Below are 15,953 nucleotides of genomic sequence, written 5' to 3' on the forward strand. Positions count from 1 at the left end.
TATATATATATATTTCCTCATGCAAACAGGTCTTGCTCTGTCACTCAGCTTGGAGTGCAGTGGTGTAATCTCAGGTCACTGCAGCATCAACCTCCTGGGGCTCAAGCAATCCTCCCAACTCAGCCCCCTGGGTAGCTGGGACTACAGCTGTGTACCACTACACCCGACTTATTAAAAAAGTTTCTTGTAGAGATGGGGTCTCACTATGTTGCCCAGGCTGGTCTCAAACTTCTGGGCTCAAGTGATCCTCCTGCCTCAGCCTCCCAAAGTGTTGGGATTACAGGCATGAGCCACTGTGCCCGGCTGTAACCAGCACACAGATAATAAAAGAACAGTTAAGCCTAAAAGGGAACATCTGTGCAGTGGAGTATTTCACACGTTTTAAAGATTGTGCGAAAGAGTGTGTCATAGCGTCGTCAAATACCTGTTGTAACGTCAAGTGAAAAAATCAGGATACAGAATTCTGTGTAGCATAAGTCTGTGATGATGAGAAATGCTATCTTAGAGAAAAAGACTTGAAGGCAATATGCTGAGGTGTCAGCAACGGTCGTCTCTGGCTGGAGAGGTTATGAACAATTTTTATTTTAGTTTTTATACTTTTCTATATATTTTCTTTTTTCTACAAAGAACGCTTGTGACTTAAAGTCATAAAAAATCTTTTAAAGATATGTAATACAAATAATAGAATAAGCTGGGCATAGTGGCTCACACCTGTAATCCCAGCACTTTGGGAGGCTGAGGCAGGCGCTTGAGCCTAGGAGTTTGAAACCAGCCAGGGCAACATGGGGAAACCCTATCTCCACAACATAAAAGTCAGCCAGGTGTGGTGGTGCGTGCCTGTAGTCCCAGCTACTAGGGAGGCTGAGGTGGGAGGATCACTAGAGCCCAGGAGGTCGAGGCTGCAGTAAGCTGAGATTACACCACTGCCCTCCAGCCTGAGTGACAGAGGGAGACCCTATCTCAAAAACAAACAAACAAAAATCCAGAAAACAAATAGTAGAGTAATAAATGAGCAAACATTGTAGTTGTCCAATACTTTAGAACAGAGGTCAGCACACTTTTTCTGTAAAGGGGCGGATGGTACATATTTTAGTTTTTAGAGCCCATACAGATCTGCCACAACTCAACTCAGCGGCACAAAAACTGCCACAGACAATCCACAAACAAATGCGCTTTGGTGTGCACCAATCAAATTTTCTTTTTTTTGTTGAGACAGAGTTTCGCTCTTGTTGCCCAGGCTGGAGTGCGATGGTGCCATCTCGGCTCACCACAACCCCCGCCTGCCAGTTCAAGTGAGTCTCCTGCCTCAGCCTCCCAAGTAGCTGGGATTACAGGCGTGCACCGCCGTGCCCAGCTAATTTCTTTTGTATTTTTAGTAGACATGGGGTTTCTCCACATTGGTCAGGCTGGTCTCAAATTCCCAACCTCAGGTGATCCGCCCGCCTTGGCCTCCCAGAGTGCTGGGATTATGGGCATGAGCCACTGCACCCAGCCACGAATCAAACTTTCTTTACACAATCAGAAGGCCAGCCCATGGACCAGTTTGCTAAACCCTTCTTTAGAGGCAAAAAGTCTTTCTAGGCCAGGCGCAGTGGCTCACACCTGTCATCCCAGCACTTTGGGAGGCTGAGGTGGGCAGATCACCTGAGGTCAGGAGTTCGAGACCAGTCTGGCCAACATAGTGAAGCCCCGTCTCTACTAAAAATATAAAAAAGCTAGCTAGGCATGGTGGCACGTGCCTGTAATCTCAGTTACTCAGGAGGCTGAGGCAGGAAAATCGCTTGGACCTGGGAGGCGGAGGTTGCAGTGAGCTGAGATCACGCTACTGTACTCCAGCCTGGGCGACAGAGCAAGACTCCGTCTCAAAAAAAAAAAAAAAAAGTCTTCCTGTATTTGTCCTGAATGTTTATATTTGCACTATAAATGAAGAAAGAGTCTGCAGAGCAAACGGGCGCTGACGAGGGAGCGGGTGGAGTCTCTGAAGTCAAGCTCAACAGACAACAAACATTTCACGTTCACACAAGCATTTCACAAGAGCTCTGGGGCGTCTACCGGATTTGCTCACTATAATCATCTGTTCTTTTTTAAATAAGCTTGCTCATATTTGATTGGCTTAAACTGAGTTACAATAAATATGGCAGTGCTTTAAGAAAAGTCTCTGAAGCCTTAGTTGAGGCGGGAACAGAGGCAAGGTTCGCCCACCCAGGCTGTCTGCGTGCACGTCTGGCCCTCGCTACCTTCAGGCTGACGTCCGTCCAGTAGATGTGGTTGTTGGACACGTCGAAGTCCAGGGCTGAGGCCTCCTTGACGCCGGTGAGCGGGATGGCCACGTCGTTGTTGTTGGTCTCGAGGGAGATCCTGTGGATGGCGGCTCTGCTAGTGAAGACCAAGAAGGCCTCGGGCACGATGCAGGTCTTCATGTCACTCAGTAGCTCCAGGCCGACGGGGCAGCCACACTGGGTTGCGTGGGGCGTGAAGAAGCACAGGTGGCTGCACCCCCCGTTCCTGTCCGCGCACGGGTTGGTTCCTGGAAGCGAACACGGAGGCTCCAATCTAAACACCAACAGCCCAGCAGGGAAAGGGGTGCGGCCAAGCCACCAAGTGAATGCTGCCGTGAGCCACACAGCTCAGGGGTGCTGAGCTCAGGACTCACCCCCGGGTTGCGTTCGACCTCATGGCTGGGCTGGGCTGTGATTATCGTTCCCCTGGCCAGGCTCAACCCTCAAACACACACACACCTTTCACCTTAAAGCCAGGATGGGACAAAAGCTCCAACGTGCACAGCTTTATTCCTGCCACACGTCAAACGGGGACAGTAGCTGGGGGTGGCGGGAACACGCCTGGCAATGGCGACCAAGTTCTCCCCTGGTACGGTCAAGGGTCAGTAACAGTAACAGCAGTGCAGGCTCTGACCGGACCTTGTCAGGCACCAGGCACTGGTCCCAGAGAGTCACCTGTCTGAACTCACTCCATCCACCTTGGAGGTAGGAGCTATTTTCATCACAATGCCCATTTTTCATTCGAGGAAACTGAAGTGCAGAGAGGCTGCTGAAGGAGCGTGGTCAGGAAGTCAGGGAGCAGCACCGCAAGAGTGCCAGCCCAGCGGTCCAGCCTCCTGGCCTGCGATCCGGCCCAGGAAGAAAACAGTTAACGCCTTGGGGCAGGGACCGGGCAAGTCCTTGGGGCCTCGGCTCCTGAGAGTCCCAGCTCGGCCCTTCCTCCGATTCACAGACCTTCCCGGCAACCCTGAAAACTCACGTTCACCCAGCAGGACAAAAGCTGCCTCTTTTTCACACAGAACAGACAGCATTCGTTTATTTTTGGCCAGTTTGTTAATTTCACTCATCAACCAAAGTACTGTTAAAATTGGCTTTAATTTAGTGTTAAATACTTGAGCCAAAAAAAGAATCTTTTCCCCTATCTCCTTTAGTAAACTATGGGGTGAGAACGGAGGGGGAAGAAGCCCAATTTCTTAGCTTTAAATCACACCCCCATGGAGGCACCCTTTTGTCTTATATCTCTGGGGTTTATTTTTTTTCTTCGAACAATCCCTCACAGGTCAGTCTCACCTTCCATGGTGGATAAATGTTTTTTTTTTTTTTGAGACAGGGTCTCACTCTGTCACTCAGGCTGGAGTGCAGTGATATGATCTCAGCTTACTGCAACCTCTGCCTCCAGGCTCTGGTGATCCTGCCACATCAGTCCCCTAAAGCCCCCTAAGTAGCTGGGACCACAGGCACATGCCACCATGCCCAGCTAATTTTATGTACTTTTTTTTTTTCTGGTAGAGATAAGGTCTCTCTATGTTGCCCAGCAGAGACACTCTCAAATTCCTGGGCTCAAGTGATCCTCCTGCCTCAGCCTTCCAAAGTTCTGGGATTTCGGGCATGCGCCACCGCACCTGGCATAAATGTTCTTTTTTTTTTTTTTCTTTTTCTTTATGAGACAGGGTCTCGCTCTATTGCCCAGGTGGAGGGCAGTGTTACAATATCGGCTCACTACAACCTCCATTTCCTGGGTTCAAGCGATTTTCCTGCCTCAACCTCCCGAGTAGCTGGGATTACAGGCGTGTGACACCACACCCAGCTCATTTTTTTTGTTTGTTTGTTTTGTACTTTTAGTAGAGATGGGGTTTCACCATGTTGGTCAGGCTGGTTTCAAACTCCTGACCTCAAGTGATCTGCCTGCTTCAGCCTCCCAAAGTGGTGGGATTTCAGATGTGAGCCACTGCTCCGGCATGAATGGGTTTTTAAAGGAGGCTGGGAAAACTAAATTCATGGATTCCAGCCTCTGCATGAGGACTGGAGGGTGCGACGAAGCCTGTGACGGAAGCACTTACTGCTCCTGGGGTCGCCCGCACTGCCTCAGCTACAGGCCTCTGCGAGGCTGTCCTTTCTGCCCCAACCTGCTCCCTCAATTCCCAGCTCCCTCGTATTTTAAAGTCAGGGATCTACCATCACAGCTAACATCACATCCACCCCACGGGGAGCACAGTCAATCCAGGCATCTCACCCAGGACTGCAGGCAATGCAGCAGCAAGCACCACGTCCCCTGTCCTCTCATCCTTCATCAAGATTTACTGAGTGACTCTGACAAGCAGGTGCAGCACAGGACCCCGGGCCCCAGCCGGACACAGAGCCCCTGCCGCACCTGGACGCTGCTCTCTCCAGTGTAACTCTATCACCTCTTCAGGAAGAGACAAATCATCGTGCCAGACAACGACCCCCTCGGGGAGCGTACTGTGGATCCTGGCTTTCAGGTGAAAGGTACGCGTGCATTGGCCACAGGGCAACAAGCACAGCCCAGCCCAGGCAGACCCAGCAGTGAGTCCTGAGCTCGGCACCTGTGAGTTGCACAGCTCTGCCTCCCGTTCCCCAGTGCAAGTAAGGCACAGAACTACATTCGCAGACAGGGTCACTCTGGGCACAAAGGCTCCCAGCCAGGGCCAGGCACATAGCACGGGACAAATGTTAGTCACTTTCTAACCATTGTTCCCGACATTCCTAGTCCATAACCATTCCCTAATCAACATTCTTGGTGCCTTCCCATCTGTCCTTGCCCAGATACTGTCACCTTTCCTGTCCTGCCCTTCCCCAGGACGGAGCACCTCAGCTCAACACTTATGCCCAGGCTTGGACCCGTCACTTCCTCCTCATGCAAGTCTGCATGGCTGAGCCACGGCTGCGCCCCCCTGGACTCACCCACGACCTTGGCCACATTCACAGCTTTAAGCCCCATCAGGTCGGGCAGCTGGTCAATGATGACGTCCCGGCTGGCCTTGACCTTGTGCACCCGCTCAATGCTGCGACGCTGCCAGTCAGTCCAGTAGATAAAGTCCCCCAGCAGCGTGAACCCGAAAATGTGGGGGAGCTTGTCCTCCAGGAGGGTCCGCCTCTTCGTCCCGTCGACATTGATCACCTGCAGGACGGCAGAGATAAAGGTCTGGACGGGCCAGGGCCATGCCGACGAGAACCAACCCTAACCCTCCCTGGGGCCTGAGCTGCTCCAAACAAGACAGGTTCAATGCCCAAGAGCCTCAGCTTCACCCGCACCGTGCCAGGTGCCATAGAACACCAGGTATAATGGTTCCCCAGGGGTGCCAGATAGATGACGCTTTCTTTAGTTTTTTTTTTTTTTTTGAGATTTTGAGACAGAGTCTCCCTCTGTTGCCCAGGCTGGAGTGCAGTAGCAAGATCTCGGCTCACTGCAACCTCCGCCTCCTGGGTTCAAGCGATTCTCCTGCCTCAGCCTCCCGAGTAGCTGGGATTACAGGTGCCTGCCACCACGCCTGGTGAATTTTTGTATTTTTGGTTGGCCAGGCTGGCCTCAAACTCCTGACCTCAAGTGATCCGCCCTCCTCGGCCTCCCAAAATGCCAGGATTCCAGGCGTGAGCCACCGCGCCTGGCCAAGACATTTTCACTAGGATGCCACATCCCCAGCTGATAGAACAGTGACAGGGCCAGATGAAGATCCCTTTCCCATAGCCTCCCCCACCTGTGCTGGGATGAGCAGCAAGATTTGGAACAGACCAGGCAAGCAGGTATCCTCTCCCAACCACTGCAGACTGACAGGCAGCGGCTGCCTGGAGAACCAGGGTGTGCTCTGCAGGAAGGAGTCCTGGGATCAATTAGCAATGCCTGCCCCAGGTGCAGCAATCAGATCACACCCACCACACAGAGCAACTGCAAGACCTGGGGCAAGACCTGGAGCAAATGTAAGGACCTGGGGCAAGGTTCTCCCACTTCTCTCTGAATTCATTTCCTGCTGGGTTAGGACGCAATGACCTCTGAGGGCACTTCTGGTTCTAAGTCTAAGCCTGAAGGTCTCAGATGCTTCCCACCCTGTCTCCACTGAGATGTAACAGCTAAATACTTTTCTTGAGGAGTCAATGCTGATTAAAAGCAACCACGGCAAACGTTGCAGAGGAGAAAATACTGTCAAGGTAAGAACACCTGAACCAATGGAAGCATACAGCCGCATGGGATAGGACGTGGTTCTGGTGATCCGTGAGCCTGCGGAAATGTATGTTAACAGGAAGGCTGGGGTTAGGAGCAACATCCAAGTTCTCCAGCTCTCAGGACAGGATGAAAGAGACCCAAGGCCATTAAAGACGAGCTTCCACGGGCCTCCTGCGGCCAGATTACATTTCCATCTTACCAGAAAAGCAACAGGTCCTCTGTTTTGCAGGTGGCGAAACTGTAAGGCAGATGGAATGCATGTTAAGAAGCAAAGACTTCGGTCATCTGTTGTTGGATGGCACAGGACGAAGCTGCCAGGGCCGGGTGCAGTGTAATCCCAGCCTGTACTTCTAGCACTTTGGGAGGCCGAGGCAGGTGGATCATTTGAGGTCAGGAGTTCAAGACCAGCCTGGCCAACATGGTGAAACCCCATCTCTACTAAAAAATACAAAATTAGCCAGCAGTGTTGGTGGGCACCTGGGAGGCTGAGGCAGGAGAATCGCCAGAACACAGGAGGCGGAGGTTGCAGTGAACTGAGATCATGCCATTGTACTTCAGCCTGGGTCACAGGGTGAGACCTTGTCTCAAAAAAAAGCTGCCAGGAGAGCGGGAAGGGGACCAGCAGCTCCGGGACCCAAAGCCAGGCCCTGCCCCAGCTCTGCCCTAAGGGGCTCTGGTTCCTTGGCAAGTCCTCGCACCCCCAGGGGTCTCAATTTCTCCACCTGTAACTGAGGGGCTCAGACTAGCCCAGTGGCTAACGTCAGAGAGGAAACAACCAAACAGGAAACAGCGGTTTGGCCCCACCCTGGAGCAATGAAGTCAGAATCAGAAGGCCCAGGGCCCAGGTGTGGGATCATGACAGCAGCCCCCAACAGGCGGTTCTAGGGCCCAGGTACAGGATCACGGTAACAGCTCCCAACAGGCGTTTCTGACGAGCAGGCCGGCGGAAGCATGGTTAGACCAGCCCCTGCGGCCGTGCCTGGAAGTCCGAGCTCTCCGCCCACTCCTGGATGCTCTGGTGAGCAGTGAACAGCAGGTGACGGAGCCCTGGTCCCAAGATCGTCTAGGGTTCTTCACGTTTTGCCTCCACAACAGGAAGACACGCAAAGGCCATGAATGCACACGCCCGTGTGTGACACTCAAAAACACCTGAGGGGCTGGCCCCATCGCAGCAGCACAGAACCACGCCAAGGAGGGACCCGGCCCTGGCGCACAAGGAGGAAGTGCAGGCTTCTCCAAGGACACCCAGCGTGAGAGGAGGGGCTCACAGTACCGGGGGAACCCTCGCCCCTTCTTCCACTCACAATAACGGGGCTGGGGGAGGGACATCGGCACAGTACACAAACACCACGAAGAATCCGCATTTAGAAAAAGAAAGCACTCCAGGTTTCAATCTACCAAAAGGTCACTATTATCTCTTACGTTTTATTTTATTTTTGTAGAGATGGGGTTTCACCACATTGGCCAGGCTGGTCTCGAACTCCTGTGCTAAAGCGATCTGCCCATCTCGGCCTCCCAAAGTGCTGGGATGCCGCGCCTGGCCAGAGGTCACTTTTTTTTTTTTTTTTGAGACAGAGTCTCACTCTTGTTGCCTAGGCTGGAGTGCAGTGGCACAATCTCGGCTCACTGCAACCTCTGCCTCCCAGGTTCAAGTGATTCTTCTGCCTCAGTCTCCTGAGCAGCTGGGATTATAGGCATGGGTCACCACGCCTGGCTAATTTTTTTTTTTTTTTTTTTTTTAGTAGAGACGGAGGTTTCTCCATGTTGGTCAGGCTGGTCTCAAACTCCCGACCTCAGGTGATCCGCCCACCTCACCCTCCCAAAGTACTGGGATTACAGGCGTGAACCACCGCGCCTGGCCCAGAGGTCACTATTATCTCTTGGAGAGATTTTTCTCTTGCTCTATTTCCACACTTCCCTAATTTTAATAACCAAATTTCCAGACACGTTGAACTGAAGTGAGGTGAGGAAGTCCATTTCCCTGGCTTCATTCAAGAGCAATGAAAGCCCACAGAGGGCCCAGCGCAAACAAGGGTGCTGGGCAATGGCTGGCAGCCACTTCCTCCCTCTCTACCCTTGCTCCAAACTCCCAGATGGCCCCAAAACAAAGTGAGAGGAGGCAACGGGCTGTCCCACCCGCTGGGGCTGGCTGTACCCTCGGGAAGCGCAAGACACGGGCTCTGGGCTGGCAGGGCCTGCGGAATCTCCTGGATGGGCAGAGGCTCCCACAGAGACCCCTATGGTGGCTCAGAAGTCACTCCCTGAACCTCACCACTTTCCACCTGGATTCCAGAACCCAAGACACTCCTCCAAGCCCCCTACTTTCCACCCAGATTCCAGAATCCCGGGGCACCCTATGGACCTGCCAACTTGGAAAACATCAGGCTCACAGCAGCTCTCAGCTGCCCTAATACTGGAGGAAGGAAATCCCAGCGCAGCCTTCTGAGGACAACTTTCAGCACACCTTGACCAGTCCAAGCCGTCTGCAAAAGCTACTCTGCTGGGTCAGGCCTCCCCCAGACCCGGGGCAGCTTCCCTCTGGGCCGACTCTGGAGGCATCTGCCTTTCCTGGAGCTAGACCTTTCCAAGAATGCCTGAGCCAAGCCAAGCCAAGCCTCTGAGCGTCAGAGGACAAGACTCAGAGAACGTGCCCGTCCTGGCTCCTGGGAGGGAACATGGCCAAAGCAGAGTTCAGAAATAACAGGGCCAAATTTAGGACACCCAGGAACGCCAGCACCGGAACAGAACTTGGGAGACAAATTTTCCAGGGCAGAGGTCGGCAAACTTTTTTGTAAAGGATAGAAAATATTTTCAGCTTTCAGGCCATAAGTGTCTCTGGAGCACGAAAGCAGCATGGAGAGCATGTGACTGAACGGGCACGGCTGTATTCCAACACATTTTTTTTTTTTTTTTTTGAGACAGAGTCTCGCTCTGTGGCCCAGGCTGGAGTGCAGTGGCCGGATCTCAGCTCACTGCAAGCTCCGCCTCCCGGGTTTACGCCATTCTCCTGTCTCAGCCTCCCGAGTAACTGGGACTACAGGCGCCCGCCACCTCGCCCAGCTAGTTTTTTGTATTTTTAGTAGAGACGGGGGTTTCACTGTGTTAGCCAGGATGGTCTCAATCTCCTGACCTCGTGATCTGCCCGTCTCGGCCTCCCAAAGTGCTGGGATTACAGGCTTGAGCCACCGTGCCCGGCCCCATTTTTTTTTTCTTTAAGAGGCAGGGTCTGGGCTCTGTCACCCAGGCTGGAATGTAGTGACACAATCTTGGTTCGCTGCAACCTCCAACTTCTGGGCTCAAGAGATCCTCCCACTTCAGCTGCCGAAGTAGCTGGGACCACAGGCGTGAACCAGCACACCCAGTGCTTTTTAAATATTTTTTTTAGAGATAGGGTCTTGCTGTGTCACCCAGGCTGGAGTGCAGTGACATAATCATAGTTCACCTCTTGATCACTTGAGCCCAGCCTCAAACTCCTGGGCCTAAGCAATCCTCCCACCTCTGCCTCCCAAATCACTATAGGCACATACTACCACACCCGGCAAAACTTGATCAGTAAAAAAACAAAGACAGGCCAGGCTCCGTGGCTCCAGCCTGTAATCCCAGCACTTTGGGAGGCCAAGATGGAGTTCAAGAACAGCCTGGGCAACATAGAAAGACCTTGTTTCTACTAAAAATTAAAAAAAAAAAAATTAGCAGGGCATGGTGGTATGCACCTGTAGTCCCAGCTACTCAGGAAGCTGAGGCAGGAGGATCGCTCAAGCCTGGGAGGTCAAGGGTACAGTGAGCCATGCTCATAGCACTGCACTCCAGCCTGGGTGACAGAGCGAGACCCTGTCTCAAGAAACTACTTATGGACACTGAAATTTGAATTCCATATAATTTTCATGGGTCACGAAACCTCCTTTTGATTTTTTTTTCAAGTAATTAAAAACTGTAAAAACCACTCAGCTTCAGCATGGTGTGAGGACAGGCGGCAGGGCTGGATCTGGCCGGGGCCGCAGCTCGACTGGACTCCTGCTCGAGGAGTTCTGTGCACTTGTTTCTCAGGAAATGAAACTAGACCCGAAAGGCTGTGTCTGAGGACAATGAGATGGTCCAGCCAGAGGCCACCGAAGGGTACAAGCCCTGTCCTCTCCGAGCTGTCAGCTTCTGTCCCGTTCCCAGGGTGAGCACAGTAGGTGCGCACCCCCCTAACCAGCACACCAAGGAATGTGCCAGCTGCCGGCTGCCAGGTGGGAGAGAAGGACAGGAGATCCCAAAGCAGCCCACCCTAGCTGTGCTCTGAGGGGCAGGGCTGCCGCCATCCTACAGGCTGACTCTGGACAGTCGCCTGCTGTGCAGTGTTTCTATGAAGAACCCTGTGTTTCCTCTGACTCACTTGTGCAAACAGACATGAGCCCAAGACCCACCCCTCTGACAGCACGTGTTTAAAGGGAGAGTTCTGTTGTCTGAGGGAAGAAGTATCTCACTCTGTCGAACACAAAACCCAAAAGTAAATGGCAACAGTTATCTTGCTTCATGTAATTAAAAAAGGTCTTATACACACATGCATGCGTGTGCAAACACACACACACACACACACACACACACGGCTCTGCAGTGCCAAAGCCCAGGGGTGTAGCCTCTCCCCAGATCCCTGGGAGCACAGTGCAGCCAACAGACCCTGTCCCATGACTCCTGCTGTGAGTGATGTCACCTCCACCCACTTAGCAAAAGTCAGGGGTGCCTGTCAAAGGGCACGAGGTTTGGGGGTCACTCCTGACCCAGACCTGGTACGTCCCGAGTTCCCATCAGGGGTCAGCATGGAGACCCCAACTCAAGCTGGACCTCAGAGGGTCTCTGCTTTGGGAGACCAGGTCGGCTCACAGACAAGCAAAATGACAATGATGATGGTGATGATGATGATGGCGATGGGAACTCGGGCAAGCAAGCGCACAAACCCTGGAGGGGCGTGGAAGGGCCACAGCTTCCAGCTTCCTGGCAGGGACCAGGTGTCGCCATTTGGAAAGAGGATCTTCCCTGGGCAGCCAAGGAGGCAGGTTGTCCGCATCACGGCATACGGCTAGAGTGACCCAGGCTTCCAGGGGAGAGGGCCGGGGGCAGCTGGACACACAGGGCTGGGGTTTGAGAAAGGGCTGGGCTGTCCCTGGCTCAGCATGAGGGCACGGCCAGCGGGTGGGAAGCGCGGCACTGGAGCGTGGGCCTCGGAGACCCACAGAGATGCCAGACCCTGCCACTTTCACACACAGTCGTGTCTTGTGGCACAGGATATAAAAGCCGTGGCAGGGCAGAGGGGAGACGCTCCCAGCCAGGCCTTCCCCTGGCTGAGCCCAGGTGGGCGGGGAGGCAAGAACGTGAGGGTTTGGTCCTGAGGGGACACGCTGGAGGCTCACAGGAGAAGCTGAGTGTGGCTGCAAGTGTCCCAGGGGCCAGAATTTCCAACCTCCGGGGCTCTAGACTGAGGAAGAGGGCTAAGGAGGTGTCCCAGGGGCAAAGCCAGCACAACACTGGAAGTCCTAGCCTAGGAGGTTGGAAAAACAGTGAGAAGAGGCAGCTATGGGAAGCAGAAGGGAGGTGGGGCTGCATCCAGGGGGCCTCAGCCCACAACCACTCGGGCCTCACATACGACGGGGCAGGACCCGAATGCAGCTCCAAGCAACCCGCGGGTGTCAGGACTGCCCTGGGTGGGCCCTGGCAGGTGAGGAGGACGCCCAGGGCTGGCGCCACCGCCACTCCCAGCTGTCACTGATGATGGCAACAGCTGGTCACAGGATGGGGCTAAAACCCCTGTGTGTGTCAGTCAGGCTGCTGGGGCGGCCTGGAAGCTGATTCCCAGGACAGCTGTCACAGACAAGACCAGCAGGAGGGGCCTCCCAGACCCATCCGCCATCTCTGCTCCACTCTATAAACCTGATGTGGGCGTCTCTAATGCCATCCACATGAAACCTCATTTCATAGACCTTTGTTCTTCTCCCAGTTCATCAAGGGATCAGCCACAGCTGCCCAAGAAGTCCTTTCATGCACCAGGAGCTGAAAACCTGGAGCCTGATCGTCTGCTCAAAGGCAGGGCCCGGCTAGCCCCCCAGAAAGCACGTTCCTTCCAGCGCCCAGCTCCACAGAGACCAGCTGCGCACGCCACTGCGCGGAACTGAATCCTCTCTCCCGCCACTCTCCAGCAAAGGTGAGCGGCAAAACACGTCCAGGGCTGCTGTGGGCTCCTCAGTACCTGGGCTGGCCACTTGGCTGCCTCCTGACACAGCATCTTAGAAATGTTCGCATTGTTCCAAATGTGTCTCCTTCCTGACCCCATTTATACCTCCCCCAACCATCCCTTCCACCTGGAGTCCAACTGCACCCGCAGGGAGCCGTGGCTCCTTACACCTCAGCTGTCCCCAGAGGCCCCAGAAGCTACCACAACACCAGCAGCAGCCACTGTCCCCGCCATGGCCTGGGACGCAGATGGAACACACTGCATGCTCAGCGGGTGTTTGCTGAATGAGGCTGCAGGCCCGAGACCCTCACATGAGACGGGGGTCCACAGCAGGAACACTGGCGCATCCACCCCTGAACAAAGTACCAGGAGGGTTTGCTCCTGGCGCTGGGCAAGGACCTGAGAAGCGGCCGTGACTCGCAGAAGCCTGCGGACATACCCAGGAGCGGTGCCCACTTGCAGGAGGAAAAGACTCACCAAACTCCAGCAGAAAACACAGAACCAGCGTCTCCATGGGCACATCCGAGGTGTCCCAGAGCAGGAGGAGCTGCTGGCAGGAATCTCGAGGCTAAGTCAGCTCTGGATGTGCAGGTGGATGGCAGGGCGGGTCTCAGCATCCACCTGCGCGTTCCCAGAGAGTGTGCCACCAGGACCACAGCGGGGAAAGAAAGGGACCCTTGATAAGGCAGTCTGAGAAGGCGTAAGCAATGTATCCCCCTCTTAGAAACAGTCTATGTAAGCATATGAAGGGCCCTGAGAAGGCCTGCAGTAAAGTACCCCAACAGTCCCCAAGTTCCGGCCACCGAAGTCACCCATGCCTGGCGCCATCACTCCTCATCCTTCAGTATCTCTCCTTAGGCCCCCAGTGATGAGCTCCAAATCATCAGGGAGTGAGTTTCCAGTGCGTGACCACAGGGTGGCCTGCTCCACAACCTCCCCTCTGCTACTATGACACCCCTACTGTAATTCCTCGGTTGGTCTTTTTTTTTTTTTTTTTGAGACGGAGTCTCACTCTGTGGCCCAGGCTGGAGTGCAGTGGTGCGATCTCAGCTCACTGCAACCTCCGCCTCCCAGGTTCACGCCATTCTCCTGCCTCAGCCTCCCAAGTAGCTGGAATTATAGGCACCCACCGCCACACTCGGCTAATTTTTATATTTTTGGTAGAGACAGGGTTACATCATGTTGACCAGGCTCCTCTCGAACTCCTGACCTCAGGTGATCTGCCCACTTCAGCCTCCCAAAGTGCTGGGATTACAGGTGTGAGCCAGTGCACCTGGCTGAATATTTTTTTAAATGGAAAAGAAGCGTTGGTGAGGAGGTAAAGTCAGAACCCTCACACACTGCCGGTGGGGATACAGAACAGCATAGCCACTATTGACAACAGTATAGTCTGGGCGCAGTGGCTCACGCCTGTAATTCCAGCACTTTGGGAGGCCGAGGTGGGCGGATCACGAGGTCAGGAGATGGAGACCATCCTAGCCAACATGGTGAAACCCCGTCTCTACTAAAAAAAGTACAAAAACTAGCCAGGCGTGGTGGCGGGAGCCTGTAGTCCCAGTTATTCGGGAGGCTGAGGCAGGAGAAAGGCGTGAACCCGGGAGGCGGAGCTTACAGGGAGCGGAGATCGCGCCACTGCAGTCCAGCCTGGGCGACAGAGCTAGACTCTGTCTCAAAAAAAAAAAAAAAATGGTTCCTCAGTCAAACCTAACATTACCACAGAACTCAGCAATCCTACCCCTACGCATATACCCAAATAATTCACAACAGGTGTTCAAACAAAAACTTGCATTCAAATGTTCACAGCAGCATTATTCATAGTAGACAAAAGGTGGAAACTGCTGCCCACCGCCCAAAAAATGGACAAACAAAATGTGCTCTGGCCATACAATGGGATGTCATCCAGACACAACAAGGAAGGAACTTTTTTGTTTTTTTGAGAAAGGGTCTTGCTCTGCTGCCCAGGCTGGAGTGCGGTGGTGCAATCACAGCTCACTGCAGCCTGGACCTCCTGGCTTAAGTGATCCTCCCAACTCAGCCTCCCAGGTAGCTGGGACCACAAGTGCCCACCACCACGTTCAGCTAACTTTAAAAATGTTTTTGTAGATGGGGTCTTGCTATGCTGGCCAGGCTGGTCTCAAACTCCTGGCCTCAAGTGATCCTCCTGCCTTGGCCTCCCAAAGTGTTAGGATTACAGGCCTAACCCACTGCACCCAGTCAGGAATGAGGTTCTGATAACGTGCGACAATGTGGGGATGAATCTTGAAAACACGACGCTATGGAAAGAAGCCACACATGGGGCCACGTATTGCAGGATTCTAGTCACACAAAATGTCCAGAAGAAGCGAATCCCCAGACACAGACAGTAGATTAGTGGTTGACAGAGGCTAAGAGCGAGGGGAGAACGGGCGTGAGTGCTGACCGACATGGGACTTCCTTCAGGGGAGACGATTTCTAGAAGTAGACAGAAGCAGAGATTGTCCTCATACTAAACGCCCCTGAATTGTTCACTTTTTAAAACGTTGTTATTTATTTATTTTTTCAAGAAAGAGTCTTGCTCTGTCGCCCAGGCTGGAGTGCAGTGGCACGATCTCGGATCACTGCAACCTCTGCCTCCCGGGTTCAAGCGATTCCCCTGCCTCAGCCTCCCAAGTAGCTGGGACTACAGGCACCCGCCACCATGCCCAGCTAATTTTTGTAGTTTTAGTAGAGACGGGGTTTCACCATGTTGGCCAGGCTGGTGTCGAACTCCTGACCTCAGGTGATCTGCCCGCCTCAGCCTCCCAAAGTACGGGGATTACAAGTGTGAGCCACTGCACCCAGCCTGAACTGTTCACTTTAATATGGTTAAAATCATCAATTTTGTGCTATGTTTATTTTACCACAATAAAGAAAATCATTGAGCTGGGAGTGACAGCTCATGCCTGTCATCCCAGCACTTTGGGAGGCTGAGGCAGGTGGATCGTTTGTGCCTCAGGAGTTTGAGATCAGCTTGGGCACCATGGCGAAACCCCATCTCTACAAAAAAAAAAAATACACAAAAACTAGCTGGGCGTGGTGGTGTGTGTCTGTAGTCCCAGCTACTCAGAGGCTGAGGCAGGAGGATCACCTGAGCCCAGGGAGATGGAGGCTGCAGTGAGCCATGATCATGCCACTGCACTCCAGCCTGGGTGAGTGAGCGAGACCCTCTCTCAAGAAAAGCACTGCTGTGACCGTACACGGAACAGCGCCGGTCACGGGCCCGGTGTGCCACAGACAGTGCACGGAACACGCCGGTCACGGGCCC

The 15,953-nt window shown here is 53.5% G+C and overlaps 1 protein-coding gene across 2 annotated transcripts in view; it reads right to left on the reverse strand.

Annotated features, from left to right (window-relative positions):
- LRP5 (low density lipoprotein receptor-related protein 5) overlaps positions 1-15,953 on the reverse strand; it is a 105,172-nt gene that overhangs the window by 40,738 nt on the left and 48,481 nt on the right. The window contains exons 6-8 of one of the 2 annotated variants that reach the window (XM_011942322.1): positions 5,202-5,418; positions 4,513-4,684; positions 2,238-2,527 (exon numbers count right to left, since the gene is read on the reverse strand). In XM_011942322.1, the coding sequence (XP_011797712.1) occupies positions 2,238-2,527; positions 4,513-4,570 (348 nt within the window). In that variant the 5' untranslated portion in view covers positions 4,571-4,684; positions 5,202-5,418. The remainder of the gene's footprint in view (positions 1-2,237; positions 2,528-4,512; positions 4,685-5,201; positions 5,419-15,953) is intronic. The other variant, XM_011942321.1, reaches the window with a different exon arrangement.

Source organism: Colobus angolensis, unplaced genomic scaffold, assembly GCF_000951035.1.
Source record: "Colobus angolensis palliatus isolate OR3802 unplaced genomic scaffold, Cang.pa_1.0 Scaffold21, whole genome shotgun sequence".
NCBI lineage: Eukaryota > Metazoa > Chordata > Mammalia > Primates > Cercopithecidae > Colobus > Colobus angolensis.